The 18460-nt window shown below is 38.3% G+C and overlaps 1 protein-coding gene across 4 annotated transcripts in view; it reads right to left on the bottom strand.

Moving 5' to 3' along the window:
* The window catches only part of JHY (junctional cadherin complex regulator), a 65697-nt gene that overhangs the window by 44390 nt on the left and 2847 nt on the right, over positions 1 to 18460 (bottom strand). For all 4 annotated transcript variants that reach the window (XM_079104504.1, XM_079104506.1, XM_079104505.1 and 1 more), the window contains exon 3: positions 4421 to 4940. In XM_079104504.1, coding sequence (XP_078960630.1) covers positions 4421 to 4940 — 520 coding nt within the window. The remainder of the gene's footprint in view (positions 1 to 4420; positions 4941 to 18460) is intronic.

Raw genomic sequence — 18460 nt, 5'->3', positions numbered from 1 at the left:
TCAAAGCCAGCCTCAGCAAAAGTGAGGCACTAAGCAAATCAGTGAGACCCTGTCTTTTAAAAAAAAGAAGAAGAAAAAGAAGGAGGAGGAGGAGGAGGAGGAGGAGGAGGAGGAGGAGGAGGAGGAGGAGGAGGAGGAGGAGGAGAAGAAGAAGAAGAAGAAGAAGAAGAAGAAGAATTTCAAAATTACATTTCTTCATCAAATATTTAAATAGTGCCTATTAAAATGCTCTGGAGTCAGAGATGAACTGGGCCATGACTTTAAAGACATACAAATGCACACAGGAAACTGTGCAGTGTGGTGTTGTGGGTTCTACCGTAGATGCTTGGGTGCAAGAGACATTTGAGCTGAATCTCAAAAGGAAGGTAAGATTTTCTGAGGGAAACAAGCCAGGGAAGAGTGAGCCTGCACTTGAAGAAAGGTTATGCCAGCCCTGGGAACTGTGAACGCTCAGAGAATGGCGGGAGCACAGGATGCAAGGGAAGGAGTGATAAAGGATGGGACTAATCAGGACTCACATCTAGTTTGTTGAATTCTGAATCCAGTGACATTTCCGTTATAAACCATAATTGTCTTTCACAGGAATCAAAGAATTTTTAAGAGCAGTATTGAAATAACTATGTGTTATCTTTCTTGGACAGGAGGGAAAGTAAAAATGTCCCTGAATATAATGTTTTCATCATATTGTTCCTAAAAACTGATTCAATGAGTATATGTTAATATCAGCACTAGGGCTTAAGAGTAGCAGGGTGATTTTTTAAAGTAAACTATGAAGCTATAAAAAGAAAAAGGATGAAGTTAAGGATGTAGGTATGGCTCAGTTATAAAGCACCTTTCTATCACTCCAAGAGTTTGAATTTTACCTTGAATGTTACATAAAGTCACATTAAGCAGTATATAGATATGATCAGAGTTGTATCCAAGATGACCATTGGGAAGGCAGAGAAGCCAGAATGGAGGAGGAGGTGTTGAAAGAATTATGATATAAAACCATACTTAAAGCCAATGTACTAGACACTAGATAGATAGAAGTTATTCAGAAGTAATTTATCATGAAGTATCAATATATGACACCGTATCTGAGCAATCAGCAAAGAAATATGCCAATTAGTTGGCTATGAGATCATAGAGTTCTGTAATCCATGGGACAGTGTTTGATTGACTGGGGACCCTCAGGAGACAGACAGCACAGCAAGTGAGAGGTGTGCCTAGACAGATCCCCTTTGCAGATAATTTTTGAGGAGCCACACCATATGAGGGGCTACTGAAAAATATACAAATGCTATCCTTTTTTTTTTTGACATAAGCTACATTTTGTCTTTATTCTATTTGAAGATATAACTTTTATTTCAAGGTAGTGTAGCCTGAAAAAAGAAAAAGCTGTTTAGAAGGACCTATGCACGGGGTCCTTCCTTTTCCTTTTCCATGCCTAAGGAATGCCCAGCTTCCATTCACTGAGGGTCTGCTGTCATCCTTCAAAGAGCATTGCAAGGAGGAAACTGACACCTTGCAATAGATGAGGAAGGTGGGGTTTACAGAGTTACTTGCTCAAATATAGAGTAAGGGCTAGGGGCTGGGGAGATAGCTCAGTTGGTAAGAGTATTTGCCTTGCAAGCACAAGGCCCTGGGTTCAATCCCCAGCACCACTTTAAAAAAAAAAAAAATCAGGTAACTCACTGCACAGTTACTATAGTAAGGGCTAATCTGACAACCTAGAATTTAATCCTTGATTTCTGATACCCCAGAGAATGGTGGGAGCACAGTACTTTTGTTTTGGTTTTACTCCCCCACAACACACGCAATTGGGTTGCTCCCTATGGTCTCAGTGGGGCAAACCACACCTCTTCTCAGATCGTTCATGCTTTTCCATTTCTCCTCCTTCCACACCTCAACCTGAATGAGGTGTCCACAGAGAAACCTTCCCCACACACCTAGCTAAATATTCCTAGATTACATTCCCCACATTACTTTATTAAATAACGTTTATTCAGTTGCCTTGGAAGTATTATCAGTACCTGAAACTATTTGATTATGCATTGCCTGGAATGTAAGCTACTGTAAGGAGTGCTGCATGCCCTATTTTCTGTAATATCCCTAGCACTCAGAAGAGAACCTTGCACAAAGCTGGTGCTCAGTAAATATCTGATGACTGATTGACCTGCTGTCTTAGTAACAGCCACAAAGGTGTGTTGATCGGCAGAATGGATAGTGGATCTGGATAACAGATTCTATTTATGGCTTTATATTGTCTTGAAGACTATAGGTGATTGAATAACCTTTCTATATTAACATTTGTAAAATATCTGTAATTTCCAAGAAATTACTAGGAAAGAGCCAAATAACATGTATAAAGCACTTACAACTCCTCTGAACCCATACTAAATTTCACCTTCATCTTCAAAGTCATATTAGAATGAAGATAGAAGGGTGGTTCATTTTTCAAAAACACAATTTCCTTTAATGGTAGATCACAAATTGACTCAGACACTAATGAGTTTCAGACAAATAACTTTTGGCTACTGAACAAATCATGAATAAAAGCAAGCACGGAATATTCGCCAGCAAAGTTATTGCCTGACCATGATGCTCAGGTGCCCTCTAGTGTGTGCTGGTTTTCATATCAGCTCCTTGCCTCACACATTGTGTGATGGAGATCTTGTCATGTATTCAAAGTGCATTTTATTTATTCATTTTTATTATAGTTATTAATATCAAAGTGCATTTTAGTTTATAATCAAGAGATCTATGAAAACAGCAAAAAGACTATAAAGCAATTGAATTTAAAGGTCAGTTGTACTCTGAGCTCTTATGTATAAGCAAAAATACAAGTTAGGTGGACCCCATGCAGTCAGGGGATGTGATGGTATTTGGGTTACTACAAAATGCATATTGTAAAGGTCTCCTCCCCCATTTTTACTGCTATTTTTCTATTTAAGTTTTAAAAGTTAGCACACAGATATGGCTCAAAAATAATAGATTTGAAAGTTATAAGTTGAAAAGCTGCGCTCCCAGGAAGTCCCACTCCACCCATTGCAATTAGCCATCTATTGATATGGTCTTCGACAAGTTGTTATGCATATCAAGCAAATATGACATATATTTTTATTTTCCAATTTTAAATACTGTGCACATGCTGGGGAGTGATATTGGCCAAATTATATTGTTATATTGTGTGCATGTACAAATAAATAACAAATCCCACCAATGTGTACAACTATAATGCACCAACAAAAAATGTGGAAAAAAAAGTGCTGCACATACTGTTTACACCTTGAATTCTTCTTAATAATAAATCCTGTTATCTATAAGAGTTGATGGAAGATAACCTTATTTTTTGTCAGCTGCAGTATACCTTGTTGTATGGATATATGATAAGTTATTTAACTACTCTCCAACTGGCAGATAATTGAGTGACTTTCAATCTTTTGCTATTACAAATTAAGTAGAAATGAATGATCTTGTACAGGTGTGATATGTAACAATCAAATAAGGGTAATTGGCATATCTCTGATATTTATATCTTTATATTGGAAACAGTGTTAGCTTTCTGTTGCTGTAACAAAATACCTGAGATAATCAACTTATAAAGAGGAAAAGCTGACTTTTGCTCACAGTTTCTGAGGTTTCAGTCCATGATGGATGGACCCTGTTGCACAGCATGACATAGGGCATGTGGTAGAACAAGGTTGCTCTTCTCATGGTGGCCAGGACGCAAGAGACAAAGAATAAAGGGCGGGGACTGTTCCTGTAAAGACTATGTCCCCCAGTGACCAGGAAACCTCCCACTAGGCCTCAGCTAGTTTCTGCTTTCTCCCAGTAGAGTCAAGCTGGAAACTGAACATTTTGGGCCTTGGGGGCACATTTCCGAGCCAAACTATAGCAGGAACATTCAAAATCCTTTCTGCCAGCTATTTTGAAATATTTAACTGTTGTCAATCTTAATTATCTTACTGTGATGCAGCAGCAATCTGCTTTAACAGGCTAGTATTTGGGAGCCACACTGCTCTAGATCAGATTCTCAGTCTTGGCTAAACATTAGGACCACCTGGGAGTGTTGACAGAGCCCCACCTAGGGAGTGCTAGAGCAGCGCAGCACTCCCTAGGATTTCAGTTGTTAGCCTAGGAATCAGTATTTGAAAGTACTCCAGGTGATTCCTATGTGAAGTCAAGGCTGAGAACCACCACCCTCCTCTGTAAACCACTTATGGCTTTGTTTTGCTTTTAAGAATCTGCAGAATAAGTCCCCTCACTCCAGGAGCACAGGCTACATACAAAAGTTTGTTTACTATGGAAGGTTTGTTTACCCCCAAATGGGTACAATGACCTCATCATCCCCAAAGAGAGGACAGTCACTGAAAACAAATGCAAATTCCAGTTTGGTGTTTCCAGAAGAGAAGCTTAAGTTGTCACCACTACGTACCTGTTCTAGGTGAGTTTCCCCCCTTTTTCTATTGTGAAGTTGAAGATAAGAGTCTGTTTTAGGAGAGGGTAATCCCAAAGTCAGCTTGTTCTTTTCCACAAAATATTGCTTGGACTTCCTTCGCCGAGGGCCACGTGATCCCGGCAGGAAAACCTCGCTATGTGAACTTGAACTCTTCAGGTATTGAGAGAGGTTGCTCGACTTCTCCTCCACATCACTGCTGCTCAGCTCTGAACGTGGCCCTCTGTGATGGGCACCAGGCTCATAGTTTGGGCTTAAAAATTCACTTCCAAGTAATGAAGTTACGCTCTGAGAGTTCTTTCTCTGTTTGCCTTTTCCCTCTGAGAGTTCCATTGAAGTCTCCTTGGAAGGGTACAGTGGATTCAAGGGCAGATTTTCTGAAGAACTGGCAGCAGACCCTGGCAAAGTTTCCACCGTCAACAACTGCCCTTCCTCCTTCTTATTCTTCCAGTTTGGGTCATAGCGGAGGTCTGAATATTTGTCTTCTATAGGTTTTTGGCTGCCCAAAGCAGAAAGAAATGGCAAGTCCTTAGTCAAAATAAATTCACTCACTGTATTCAGTTGATCATTTCACTTGAAATCAATCTCAATCTTTCTCCTCTAATTTCCTTATTACTCTCTATATGTTAAAGATGTATCTCAAGCTCAGATTAGAACCATGCACTACACATAAGCACAAAAAGTTCTTACTTCAATTTCATTGAAATAAGGAATAAAAATGAAAGCCAATTAAATTCTAAATGCCTGAAAACAAAATTTCTACTACATTAAGCCAATGAATCACTATTGTTCAGAGAACACTATCACTTGTGCACACAAAAGTGATCTAGTATTTCAGCTAGTGAAAATAAAATCAAAATCATACTTTAGCTGATAATACACATATTTGACTATTTCTCTAGGGAGGGAAATATGGATTGTTGCCTAGACAATATTTGTCTTAGCTTGCACCCTCTGGGAGGAAAGTCAGATTTTATCCCAATTTAATATCTACCTAGGTTTATCCTTCTTTTCAGTAATTTTGCTTTTCATATCATTTCATCTTGGGGATTTCATCAAATGTATTACAGAAAGAGCCCCATGGCTTAGAATTGGACTGTGGCTCACTGAAAGGTTCATAGTTTCTCGCTTATCAGGTCTGTTCCCACAAAACTCAGTAGACATGTCAGTGTGCACTTGATGCTATAGGACAGTCCTATTTGAATAAAAGGTTAAGCATATGGTCCTGTCGGTGGGAAGAACTAGTTCATAATGAGTGCAGATGACCCCAAATAAAGTCCTCCCTTTTCTCCATGACAATCTCAATCTGTAAAGTATCCTCTAGTCTTAACCAAAAAAGAAAAAAAAAATGCTGGTAATATGGCATATTTAATGGCCTCTTTGATCTTCAAAAGCTAAATGGGAGAGATTTTCCTTCCTTGAGTACAGTGGATGCAATCCTGTAATCAAAAAGAAAATGTAAATCACTCCGGCTTTTTATGCTATTTGATATTCCCGTTTACAGAGGATGTAATTTTATGCTGGGTAAACAAACTAATGGTCCTCCTAACACTAATTTACTCTTCTTAATGTGAACCTAGATTTCTTTGATTTGATGGAAAGCAAAAGATGGAAGAAAAGCCAAAACTCCCATGTCTTGCTAAATTGCCACTTTGAATTTTTTGGTTTGCATATTAAGATGGAAAACTTTTCAAAATAGTCCTCCAGCAAAATGCTTGAGAGGGAATGATCCATTTGCCAGGAAATGGGATGTCAAACTGTATTCCACTACTTCCTGAGCATGAGAATGACCTGCCTCCAGGCTTTGATGGGGAGGTTTCTCTTGGGTACCATTTCTATGAACTCACAGTATTTCTTGGCCTGGCTTGTCACCTGGCTATTTAAGAGTCATGGCACATGCACATGGGACAAGCAGAGCATGGACCAGCAGAGCACAGACTAGACATGAGTGGCTCAAGTTCTGGATGTGCCACTACCTGTTATGTGTCAGTTGCCAAATCATGTCATCTCTGAGTCAGTTTCTTTGATCTCTAAGTAGAGGTAAGTTATATTTATTTTGTTTTGTTTATTTCTTAAGACTGAATAAGGATCAACAGTGTATCTTACAGTGCTCTGAATTGGTTCTTATATCTGGTAATCTTGTCTCCTTACCTAAAGGAAGATCAGGGCAGCAGGGCCTATGGATTACCTTCCTTCCCTAGCCTCTGCCCCCATGTGCAGCACCATGCTATGGACATAAGAATTCTAGAATAAATAACTGCATCTCTTAAAATACACTAGTCAGCACAAATAAATATTAGATACTTATTTTTTAAAACCAATAGTAATAAATTAGTATCTAAACATGCAGGAGCTTCTTGCATTGGACCAAATTAGTGAATGACTTTAGAACTTAATTTTGTACTGACTGAAACACAAAGTTCAACTGTGGCTGTTTAGCAGATGTGAGGGTGATCTGGCTCTAACACCTATCGCTCCACTGATTAGCAAGGTTGATTTGGCCGAGCTGCTGTGGGGGTATCCCCTTCCTTTCTCTCCACTCCAGGTGCAGCCCTCCCAAAGGTGTGCTCCTCCCAATAGAGGAGGCCAATTCTTTTGTCAACGGCACATGAACCCTGCTAGAACCTCCAAATAGGCTCTCACCGTGGTCGTTTAGGTGCAGAAGAAAGCTCAATTATTATCTTCAAGTAAATCAAAAAATTAATAAAGAAATGTGCTGATTTCTCATATCCATACTATAATTAAAGGAATAACTGAATTTAACTTTATTCTTGATTCATTAGGTCACTCTTTAATTCAGTAAGTACTAATTTATTAAGCACTTGCTAAGCCAGGGGGATATGGTGGTAAAAGGCACAGTGCTGGACTCAGTCTAGAGGGGGTAGAGACAAGCTAAAAAGCAGGAAGATGTCTGCTCTTCTGATGAGAGACATGGGGCCATCAGGTCGCAGCAGGAACTCCACTCCTGTCTTGGGAGGTTGGGGAGAGCTTTCTGGAGGAAGTGATGGCATTGTTGAGACCTAAGGCTAAAGAAGCATGTGCCAGACTGAGGGAACAATGTGTAAAAAGGAATGGAGGGGCTGGGCACAGTGGCACATGCCTGTAATCTCAGCAGCGCAGGAGGCTGAGCCAGGAGGATCGTGAATTCGAAGCCAGCCTCAGCAACAGCGAGGCACTAAGCAACTCAGTGAGACCCTGCCTCTAAATTAAAAATACAAAATAGGGCTGGGGATGTGGCTCAGTGGTTGAGTGCCTCTGAGTTCAATCCCTGGCATCCCCACCCTCAAAAAGAGGAATGGAAGGGTGAGGAAATGTGTTTTCCAAGAATAAATTCTGAATGAATAAAATGGAGGGTGATAGGAAGGAAGGCTCAAGGTCAGGCAAAGTTCAGATCTTTAATGACTTTGCAAACTCTATGAAAGCATCTGGGCTCTATAAATTAATCTGCACGTTTAATTGGAGAGAAAAGATTTTAGCAAACATTTCTGGACAGCCAAAGTACTGAGTTTCTGGTCTACCCAGGCTATAAGTCTTTGGGGGGAAAGTTCAGAACAGGTAGTCCTCTAGTTTAGAGCGGGATGGCCACCTCTCACTATTCTACCACTCAGTAGGGAGTGAGATATAGAAAGACAGCACATTTCATTCTATGTTGATCTAAGGAATGCTTGCAGTGAATTTTTAATTTTTGCCTTAAAAAAATTCTAGGGAATTATAGTACTATTATTATCCCCATTTAACTGATGAGGAAACTAAGCCTAACAGAGCTTATGTAAGTCTCCCAAGGTCACAGAGCAAATGACTGATGAAGCCAGGATACAGACCCTGGCAGTCTGCTCTGGCTCCTGGCTCCTGTCCAATAAGTTGCGATGAATCCCACAGCTGTTCCCATAGGTGGTCATGAAGCTAACCTGGTGCAGTGTCTGCCTAAGGTGAGAGAATTGCTCAGTAGGCCAGCAATTGATATGTACGGAGCAACTCCCTGTGTACAGGCAGAATGTTAGGCACAGAAGATAAAAAGATAAAGCAGTACATTAAAGAGAAGCAGGCTAATGAATCCTCCCCTTCAGTGAGGAGGTTTATGCACCAGGTGTAATGAATGAGATGAGTGAAGATTTAAACAGGATATTGTAGTTATTTAAAATAGGAAGTCAGGGCTGGGTGCCTAGCTTAGTGGTAGAACACCTGCTTAGCATACATGAAGCCCTGGGTTCTATCTGCAGTAATACAACAACAATAATAATAAATAAAAATAAAATAAGAGGACATAACCTTGTTTATCACTGAAATTGTTAACCTCTTATTTCCAGATTCAACAACTAGATGATATCTCAAAAGTCCATTCCAACTCCATTGTTCTATAATTCTATGACAGACTCAAAAGACAGTAACTGATAATGCCCACTTTTCTTTCAAAAAGTACTTGCTATAGTGTGAATTATAAAGTGCCCCTCAAAGGCTCATTTGATAAAGGCTTGGTTGCCCTCCTGTGACACTAATGGAAGGTGGCAGAACCTATAAGAGGTGTGTCCTAGAGGAAGGAAGTTAGGTCACTGGGTGTGTGCTCTAGTAGGGAATATTGGGACCATGCTCCTTCCCCTTGCTCTTTGCTTCCTGGCTGCCATGATATGAACAGGGATCCTCCACCACATGCTCCTTCCATGATGCTCTGTCCCTCCACAGGGCCAAAGCGCCAAAGCAACAGGGCCAAATGACTGTGAAGTCTCTAAAAATATGAGTCAGGGTAAATCTTGCCTCCTTATAAGTTACTTATGTCAGGTATTTTGTCACAGGTATTTTGTTAGTCACAAGCTGACTAACAGTAACTTTCAATGGTCAAAGAAAATAGATTTCTGATTTCCATGTCTGCAGTTACACCAAAAAAACTAGTATACTGAAACTGGTCATCATATTTCACCAGTGTCAGCAGAAAATGGCATCATGTCTGCAGACATAGCTAAGACTTCCTTCAGTCACATGCAAGAATCGTGGTGCTTTGTTTCTATGAATGATGACATGGAGTATTTGTAGTTCTGAACTATGGCACAGCAGAGTATCTAAGGGTAAGTGTCCTAGAATCACACTGCCTGCACCAAATTCCTGGTGCCACCATTTGCTTTGTGAACATGGGAAAGTTATTTAACTTCCGTGTCTTGCACTGAGTCAGGGTCAGTAAGAGCTAGCTATGAAAGCACATGTCAGTGAGCTGTTACTGGTCTCTACTAGCTGTGTGACATTCAGACACCATGGCACGATTTTGTTGTTGTGTACTGTGCTTCCTGCTGATGGATCTCAAGGGATCCTTCTCTCCCCAAGGCTTCATGTGTTTTCAGGGTATGAAGCTATCTTGTGATGCTGTAAGTGGTACTCTCGTGACCTGAAAGAATTAACACCCATCTTTTAAAAATCCAATTTTCAGTTCTGATTTAGGCACTGTGGAGAATGTCTGAATCATAATTTAGGACATGGGATTGAGAAATGTCAGTGTTTCCATGCGACAAAACATTTTGACAACTGCTGTAAGATAATGAAGAAGATAAAACTGGGAGAATTATTTTAGAATTTCCACAAATGTTGTAGTCTCTAGCCTCAACAAATTTCCTCTCTCAAGTGGCTACAGAAGCAACATCACATGCTACAGAAGACTGATGTTTTAAGTGGAACCTGGAAAATGCAGAGGGTTTGGAAACAAACCAGAGACAATAAGTCGCCCTGGCTGAGGAACATGTTTTTTGAACCAGGGTTTCTGAAGAGAAACCCTAAAAAATGTGTACAAGTAAGTGTAGTGTTTGAAGAAGTGGTTTATATGAAAGCTTTAGCCACACTGTTTATACCTGCAAGACCTATCTTAAAACCTCCCCTTCTGCCTTTCTAGATGGAAAACCTATGTTGAAACAAATAGGAGGTAATGTTTTGCAAAATCATGAGCACTGAAAGCTGTAATGCTTCCCAGAAACAAATGTAATGGTTGAAATAGAACATGATACTAAAGAACCCCATTGTACTGAGCTTGTGTGCTGAGAAGTCCCATTGTGTTTTGTGGTCCAGGTCAACACACTGGGACAAAATGGGTGTGAAGTGCCCTTTCATCAGTAATCATCTGCACACAAAATATGCACCCCTTTCCTCCTCATTTGGTAGAAAGGTTACACAGACAATGAGTACACAACTCTTTTGTTACCGCTCAGACAACAGATGCCGGGTCTCCTCTTCAGAGGACTGGGTTAGAAATGGATGCAGAGAGGGGGCGGGGGCGGGCTCACATGCATGCGCCAGGATATTTGCTGGCTTTAATAGACCATATTTGAGTACTCACTGTGATAACTTCAAACAAAATAAAATCAAGACTCCATTTAATGAAGAGCTTCATATTCAGTTTTGTATTCAATCAAAAAATTACTAAAATTAGAGCATGTTTCTAGTACAATTAACATCCTTTGCACTCACAATAAAATATTCAATAACTGGCCATTTTGCCTGTTGAGGAGGTGAATAAAAGCATTGCTATTAATCATTTAGCTGTTATTTATTTGCCACTTTATTTTAAGTAGGCAGTTAAATTGAAACTGCACATGTTATTATTGATTTAGGTTTAATTTAATCCTTTTAAACAGAACAATTATTCCCAATTTATATGCCATTAAATCTTTTATGCATATGAGCAGTAAATTCAATTTTTGTTTAAGTGTAAAGTTTTTAATGTTTCTTTAAGAAACTATAAAAATAACAATTGTTTCCAAGGATTTCTGAATTCTATGCTCATCTTAATCTTCTTATCAATGGCTTTGAAGTAAATGGAGTGAAATAAATCCAAAAGATTAAAAATTCACTTTTGCAAGTCAGTTTTTTTTTTTTTTTTTTTTTTTTTTTTTTTTTTTTTTTGGGTACTGGAGATCAAACCAAGGGCCATAAGTGGACTAGGCAAATGTTCTACCACTGAGCTATCTCCTCACCCCCACTTTTCCAAGTAGGAGATAAAATGGTTCCATAAATATACTGAAGTGTTTTGTGGAGATTATTTGCAATCCAGAAAATTTCATTCAATGAAGGAACTTTTTGATTTTAAAAAAAGATGGTTTAATGAAATAAAGGTCAAACACTGTCTACAGAAACACACTAAAGTGAAGGGGCTGAATTGTTAGTGAATTCTGTTTACAGTAATTATATAATTTGGTAATTCCAACCAAAGTCCCCTTTTTTCTTCAACAACAGATTTGTGGCCAAAAATCAACCAAATATTTATTCCAAGTTGTTATTAGTACTGATTTTGATTCAAGGACAATCTGTGAATTAAAAAAAAAATTATCTAAAGAGGTATTTTAGTAATGGCAATGTAAAATTCTAGTGCCTCTTTCTATTAAGATTAAGCTATGTGATGCCAAGGCTGCCTCTTCACAAGGGACATGCTGAATGACACAGCAGAAACACAGTTCCTCTCAGTGAGCCCACCATGCTAGTAGCAGGCGTTTTGCATGGAGCCTCCAGTATTCCTTTTATTCTCCCAAAGCAATGGCTAAGAGAGTACAGACCTAGATTTATGAAATTTCCAGGTGCTTATACTTACTTTAGATAGAGTTTCTTATATTTCAAATGTCAGACTGATAGCACTGGAATTTTAGCTGTGACATCATGGGAAAAGCAATGGACCTGAGTGCAGGCTTTGCCAGTGACTGGCAGTGTGAACTTGGGAGAGTCTCCTCACCCCTCTAGGTCTCAGGATCCTCCTTTGTACAACAGGGAGTAGTTTGACCTTCCTGGACCCTATAAGCCCTAAGAATCCATCCTTTTATTAGTTGGATTGGGCCTGCTATGCAGAAAATGCCATGATGTTATTAGTACTGGGGGAAAAAAAATTTAGTTTAAATTTCATACAGTAAAAATACTAACTAGTCAAAGTTTCATAGATATCCATACTAATCAAATTACATACATTAAAATACACTAAGCAAACTATATTTGCAAACTTGTCAGGGAGGGGAAATTACTGTAGATGGAAAGGTCATAAATTAAACTATCCCTTTAGTAACTTGGTTACAATCTTCTTGATTTTGTTGATAGACTCACAGGATTGTAGGTTACATAAATTTAAATACATTTTGTGAGGTTTCAACCTATTTGCTTATTTCAACACAACAATGCATCCTAGTTTTGAAATAGACAAGAAAGAAACTAGTGGCTGTCTCTGAGGGCAACAAACCCCAGGAGTCACCATGGTTTTAGCATTTCTGGCGGGGACTCTGCCTTTAATAGACATGATTCATGCCCATGCACACGCTTTACTTCCTTCTGTGACTGCTCAGCTGTCACGGTGGCACGGTGCCTGCTCTGAGAAGCACATCAGGGCTTAACTAAGGCACAGTTTGTGAGTAAATGAATGAAACTAAAATAGAAATAACTAATACTTATGACAAAAAGTCACTTCTCTGATAAATCTATTTCCACGTCATCTGAAATAAATAACTAAAATGCTAGTAGCTATTTCTCAAATACTGTGTGGAAACCCCTGGAAACATCACACTGGAAGGCAGAGTAATGTATCTGGAAGAGGTTGACCAACCAATGCCTTAAGGTGGAAATCTACCAAGAAGAGACAATAGAAATCAACATGATGAATGTTGCTAGATATCAACAGGAATGAAAGTGACTCCTGGAGGCTTCTGGAATGTTCTCCATAGTCCTAGAATATTAGAACCAGCCTTGAATGTCTGCTTTACACTCCCAAACAGTGCAAAAACATCTACAACAACTGTAAGAGACAGTATTCCAGCCTCACCTTAAATATTTACAAAGAGTTCTATAAAACAGCTTGAGAAGTCTGGGAAAAAATGAAAATCCTGTTTTGGTCTTACCAAGTCTCCCATTATCCACCAGTATCTGTTTTGGTCTTCAGGCTGCAGAACTCATTACTAAGTACTTCTCATGATTCTTGCATTATTAGCCAGAAACAATACACATTAAAACAACAGAGAGAAAAATTATATACCACAACACAATCAAGATGCAGACTGCTATGATAAGTTCCTTTGGATTTTCAGGCAATTCTGAATACTTAATTTAACTAGTAATTTTTTGTTATGCCTATCTGCCTCCTGTTAATAACACAAGTGATTTATTAGACAGGATCTGGCCCTCTATAGATACTATGGTTCCCAGGTGATGAGAGAGTTAAACTCCTGCAGAGCTTACCGAATGGAAGCAGTCTGTTTCCCAGAGGAGATGATGAAGTATAAAGGCTACTATGATACCACTGTTCAAGGTAAAATGCAATCAATATTTATTTATTCTGAGGGTAGAACATCCTTTAAAAAGTTTTATTACTTTACTAAAGTTTATAATTTTATATGCATATTTACTGTGGCCTCAGTTTAGTCCATACTGGAACCATTTCCTCTTTAATTTTTGCTAAATAGTAAGGCAGAATCCTTCATCAGTTCAATCCATGATCAGCTATTCAGATATTCATAATTAAAGGCTTAGGTTTTGGAATTAGGAGAGACTTCAATTTGATGTCTAGTTTTTCCACTTAACAACCTATACACCTACAAAAGTCTTAGAGGCTTATCTGTGAAATGAAGAAAATAATGACCAGGGGTTGGAGTGTTGCTCAGTGGTACAGTGTGCACCTTGCATAACCAGGCCCTGAGTTCAGTCCCCAGCACCAAATAAATAAATAAATAAATAAAGCCTACCCAAGCAGATCTTGTATGGATAATGAGATAGTATGTATAAAGTAAATAGTTCCATAAATGGTAGTGATTATATAAGTATTATTGTAAGCAAGACTTTATAAAACACATATACTGGGTACTAAATTGCTGCTGCTTTCTGACTTTTTTTTTTTTTTTTTAACATAAGACTTCAGAAGTATCCCTGACTTAAGAGGTTATTTCTAATGCTCTGGGCATTACATTGATCTCTTTCTTCATGAGTGCCGAGTGTCATAAGGCTCGTTCTGGAGTGGGGTTTAAGGACCGTCACATGAAGATCCTCTCTCCACTCTTGATTCATTCACTACAGTCAATATTGCTCCAATTTCTATTAAGTAAAAGGTTTTCTCTAATCCATATACACTCAGCTATGCTTGACTTTGGTGAGATACAGGGGAGTAATTGCTTTGAGAAGGTTCTAGTAACATCAAAACACAAGAGTAGGGCTAAGTGATTTGTCAGGCAGTTTTTAAAATTATTCATTATAAAAGCAAGAAGAAAGAGATTTGCTTTGGTTTAAGGCAAGGCTTTGACTAATTTTTTGAACTACAATTCCCAGAATGCCACCTACCTTACAGAAATGAAAGTCTACTTGCATTTCATATTGAGAATCTAAGATGAATTTATTTCTGTATGTCACGGTTCATAACAACTCAAATATGAGCAACAATACACCTCAGAGAGGTTTCTAAGATGAATGTGAGGCAGAGAAAGGAATAAATAACTAAACTGCCCCTGAATAACATTTTTGAAGCATTATTTAACTAACTGCCTCAGTTCTGTTTTCCTTTACAGTGTGAAACCGGTCCTCCTATGTTCAATGAATGAACTATGTTCTGACAATTACAGAGTTATAACCCATTTCCAATCCGGCCCCATGTTCATAGTCTGTCACTCACCATTTCCAAGGCAAGTCAATCTGAGCAAAACAGAATTTTATTTAAAGAAATCTGAATCAGAAGGCTAAAAATCTAATCATAATTTTGATTTGATTTTTGTAAGCATTATTCTTTACCACTTCAAATATATTAAGCAGTATTTGGCTTCGGTTAAAAAAAAGAAAGAAGGAAAACAGGGTTAAAGTCAGGTCCTCCAGCATCAGAAAAAAGGAGGAAAAACTCAACAATTGGGAGAGAAGGACGCCACTTCATGGATTCTTGCCTTTTTTTTTTTTTTTTTTTTTTTTTTTAATCTTAAAAGTACAGACAAGGACACGTTGTACAAGGCAAAAGATTTTTCCTTTCTGATGCCCTCATCTCTGTAAATAAAACTACTACCATTTACTATCTAAGAGACTATGAATCTCTTAGACTAGAGTCAGGATAAAAACATGGTTTAGGACAGAGCAAGAATGCCTGAGCTTTCTGCTCCAGTACTCACTAGTCCCCATGAATGGTATAATAGAACCTCCTAAAAACTCATTTACGACCTTCAAGACGTGATCATTACAGTATCTACTTATCAGGGCTGCCACAGGGTTTAAACGAGGTGATGCATGTAAAGTGTTTAGCACAGTATGGGCTTTCGTTTAGCATTCTCTATATGCCAGCTATTATTACATTTACTCTGTGACTGCTCTTGTTCCTTCAAATTCCATATCTAAGCTGTACCAATCTCTGTGAGTTATTTCACATAACTTTCAAATAAAACATTGTTTTAAAAAAAAACCAAAAACCTGAGAACATCCCATGTCCTACATGTGATCAGATAATTATGCCATGGCATCTCTAGATACTGGAATACTGTGTAGCATGAGGTAAATTACAACTACAAATACAGAAAAATACTCAATACTCATGACATTTAAATTAAATAAACTGGTTGCCGAAGAGTATGTCTAAATTGATCTCCTTTGGCTGAAAACATGCTCACACGTCATCAGGTAAAGTAGTTTAAATTCATAAAAAGAATTTTATAAACTGTCAGAGTGGTAAAAGATAGACGAGGCAACTGTGAGAACTGAGGACTTGCAGGTACTGTGGGTAAAGTTAAAGATATTCATTCTCCTTCAAAGCAGCAATCCCACTTCTGGATATTTACCCTAAGGAAATTCTTACACACAGACACAAAGATGTGCACAGAGTGTTATGTTAAATAAGGAAAACTGAAAACAACCTAAAGGCTCATCAATAGGTAAGAGGTAAATTGTATGTTCATACAGTGAAACTTATTGAGAAATTTCAAGATAAGTGAGCACAGGCCTTAATTTAAAAATATAATGATAAAAATGTCAAGAAAATGATGTGGACTGAACAGGGATATAAATACAATACACCCATACCTACTAATTACTGATTACTTTGAACAAAATGAAGATTGGAAGAGTGCAAACACACATAAGTGCATTTTGGGTTACCTCTGAGGAGGAAGATAGGGAATGGGTTTGAGAAGGGGTAAAGGAAACTATATCTGTAATGTTTTATGACATTAAGAAATCTGAAACAAATATGGCAATCAGGGTTATGTCATCTTTTCTCCTGCTCTTTTCTGTAGGCTAGAAGTTTTTCATATTTACAAAAAATGATATTAATAACAAAACAGGTATGCCTACAGAGCACTATGTCCTCAGACCAGCTATTTCACCTCTGTTAGCCTCACTTTTCCTCTCTGGAAAGTGGAGCTAGCAACACTTTCCCTGCAAGGTCACCGTGAAGAGCTGAGTGAAACTATAGATGGGCCTTTAAAAAGTGGCATCTTTACTGTGACACTCTCATTACCATCTGGGAGTCTCTCTCTCTCTCTCTTTTTTAGGAATAAAAGAAAATTTATTTAATGCAGTGAGTAACTTAATAGCATTGTTAGTAGTATATTTTTCTATCACAATATAGTTTACAAATCCTTCATCTCAACCTCACAAGAGCCCATCTGGGAGTCTCTTTGCCCACTGAGTCTTTATTCTGTAATTCAAAATGCACCACCTTGCAGAATAACTTCCTTGAACACTGCTTCATCTCGCTGCCCTCCCCAGAACCTGTCCTCTTTCCTCCTGGCTGGCCCAATTCAGTTCCAGTCAAGGGTGTCTGTCTCACTGAAATCACCCTGGAGCACCTCTATGGCAGCATTTATCACTTACACTATCTTTTGAGATCCCCTAAGATGCATATGAGATTCACTTCACTTGATATCCCCAGTAAAAGGAAGAGGAGGGGAAGAAAAAAGGAAGAAAATGACTTAGGATTGAGCTCCAATTTTGGCTCCCACAGGAGTCCTCACCGTTAACTGCATCCCTAGGATGAATCCTTTGAGTTCTGTGGTGTGGAGCGACTACACTTAATGACCTGTAAATCTGTCTTCCAGTATTAGTGGTGCTTTCTCCAGGCCCCTATTTTCAGGCTCCTACTCAATCAATTTTCCCTATGCTATAAGCAAATTAGGTGTAATCCCAGTCGATTCCCTAATGTGCCACAAACATGTCATTCTAATTGTCATCTATTATCCAAAACTTGACTTCAAAATGATGCCCAAGTTCTAGGCCTTTCAATAAACTTTCCTTAATATATTTGACCCCTCATTGAAAAACAATATGATTTACAAAGAGCAATTTACTGTATATATTATTTTAGATTCATGATAATTCTGTAACTATTGTTATTATGCCCTTTTTACTGATGAGGAAACAGAGGCACAAAAAGCATTAAATGGACTTGGCCAACATTGTACAGCTAGTAAGTGGCAGAACCAGTATTTGAACCCAAGTGGTCTGTCTGCTTTATATTCTATGAACTTGTCCACCATACTAAAACTCCTACTTAATAACTTCTTCTGTAATGAAACTGTAATCATATAATTTACAGCTTCATTAAAATGGATTACTCTTATTCCCTTACATTTTTTAGTAGCTCAAAGCATAAAGTTAGATCCCATAAGTACTGATTATTAGATGAAATCTGTATGTGATCATACAGACCCTGGGAGGTTAACCTCTATTAGCTCTGAAGAAAGGGGCCAGATAGGATTCTACCACCAATTATTTGTATTTTATTGACATTCATAGCAATTCTGTGAGAAAAGCAGTCTAGATCAATTAACAGAGGAGAAAAAGCGGGCTAGAAAAATTAAGTAACTTACTTCAAGTGTGACACTAAACAGCACACTTAGACCAAATTAAGGCCATTAGACTTCAACTTATGCACTTTTCTATATCAGGATTTCCAGGATTTCTCTAAGGTGAGGTCATAGCAATAAGGAGTATAAGAAATGCAAAGGCCCTTTTAAAATGCCTATTGCATTTTTTTTTAATTAAAAAAATAAATAAATGTGGCAAAAAAAGCAAAGAGCCATGCTGTCCTTAGTGGCTTGGAGACCTGTCTCACAT

Source organism: Sciurus vulgaris, assembly GCF_902686455.1.
Source record: "Sciurus vulgaris genome assembly, chromosome: 11".
In the NCBI taxonomy this organism is placed as follows: Eukaryota; Metazoa; Chordata; class Mammalia; order Rodentia; family Sciuridae; genus Sciurus; species Sciurus vulgaris.
The sequence above is the reverse complement of the archived record's forward strand: the minus strand, read 5'-3'. Positions and strand labels throughout refer to the sequence as shown.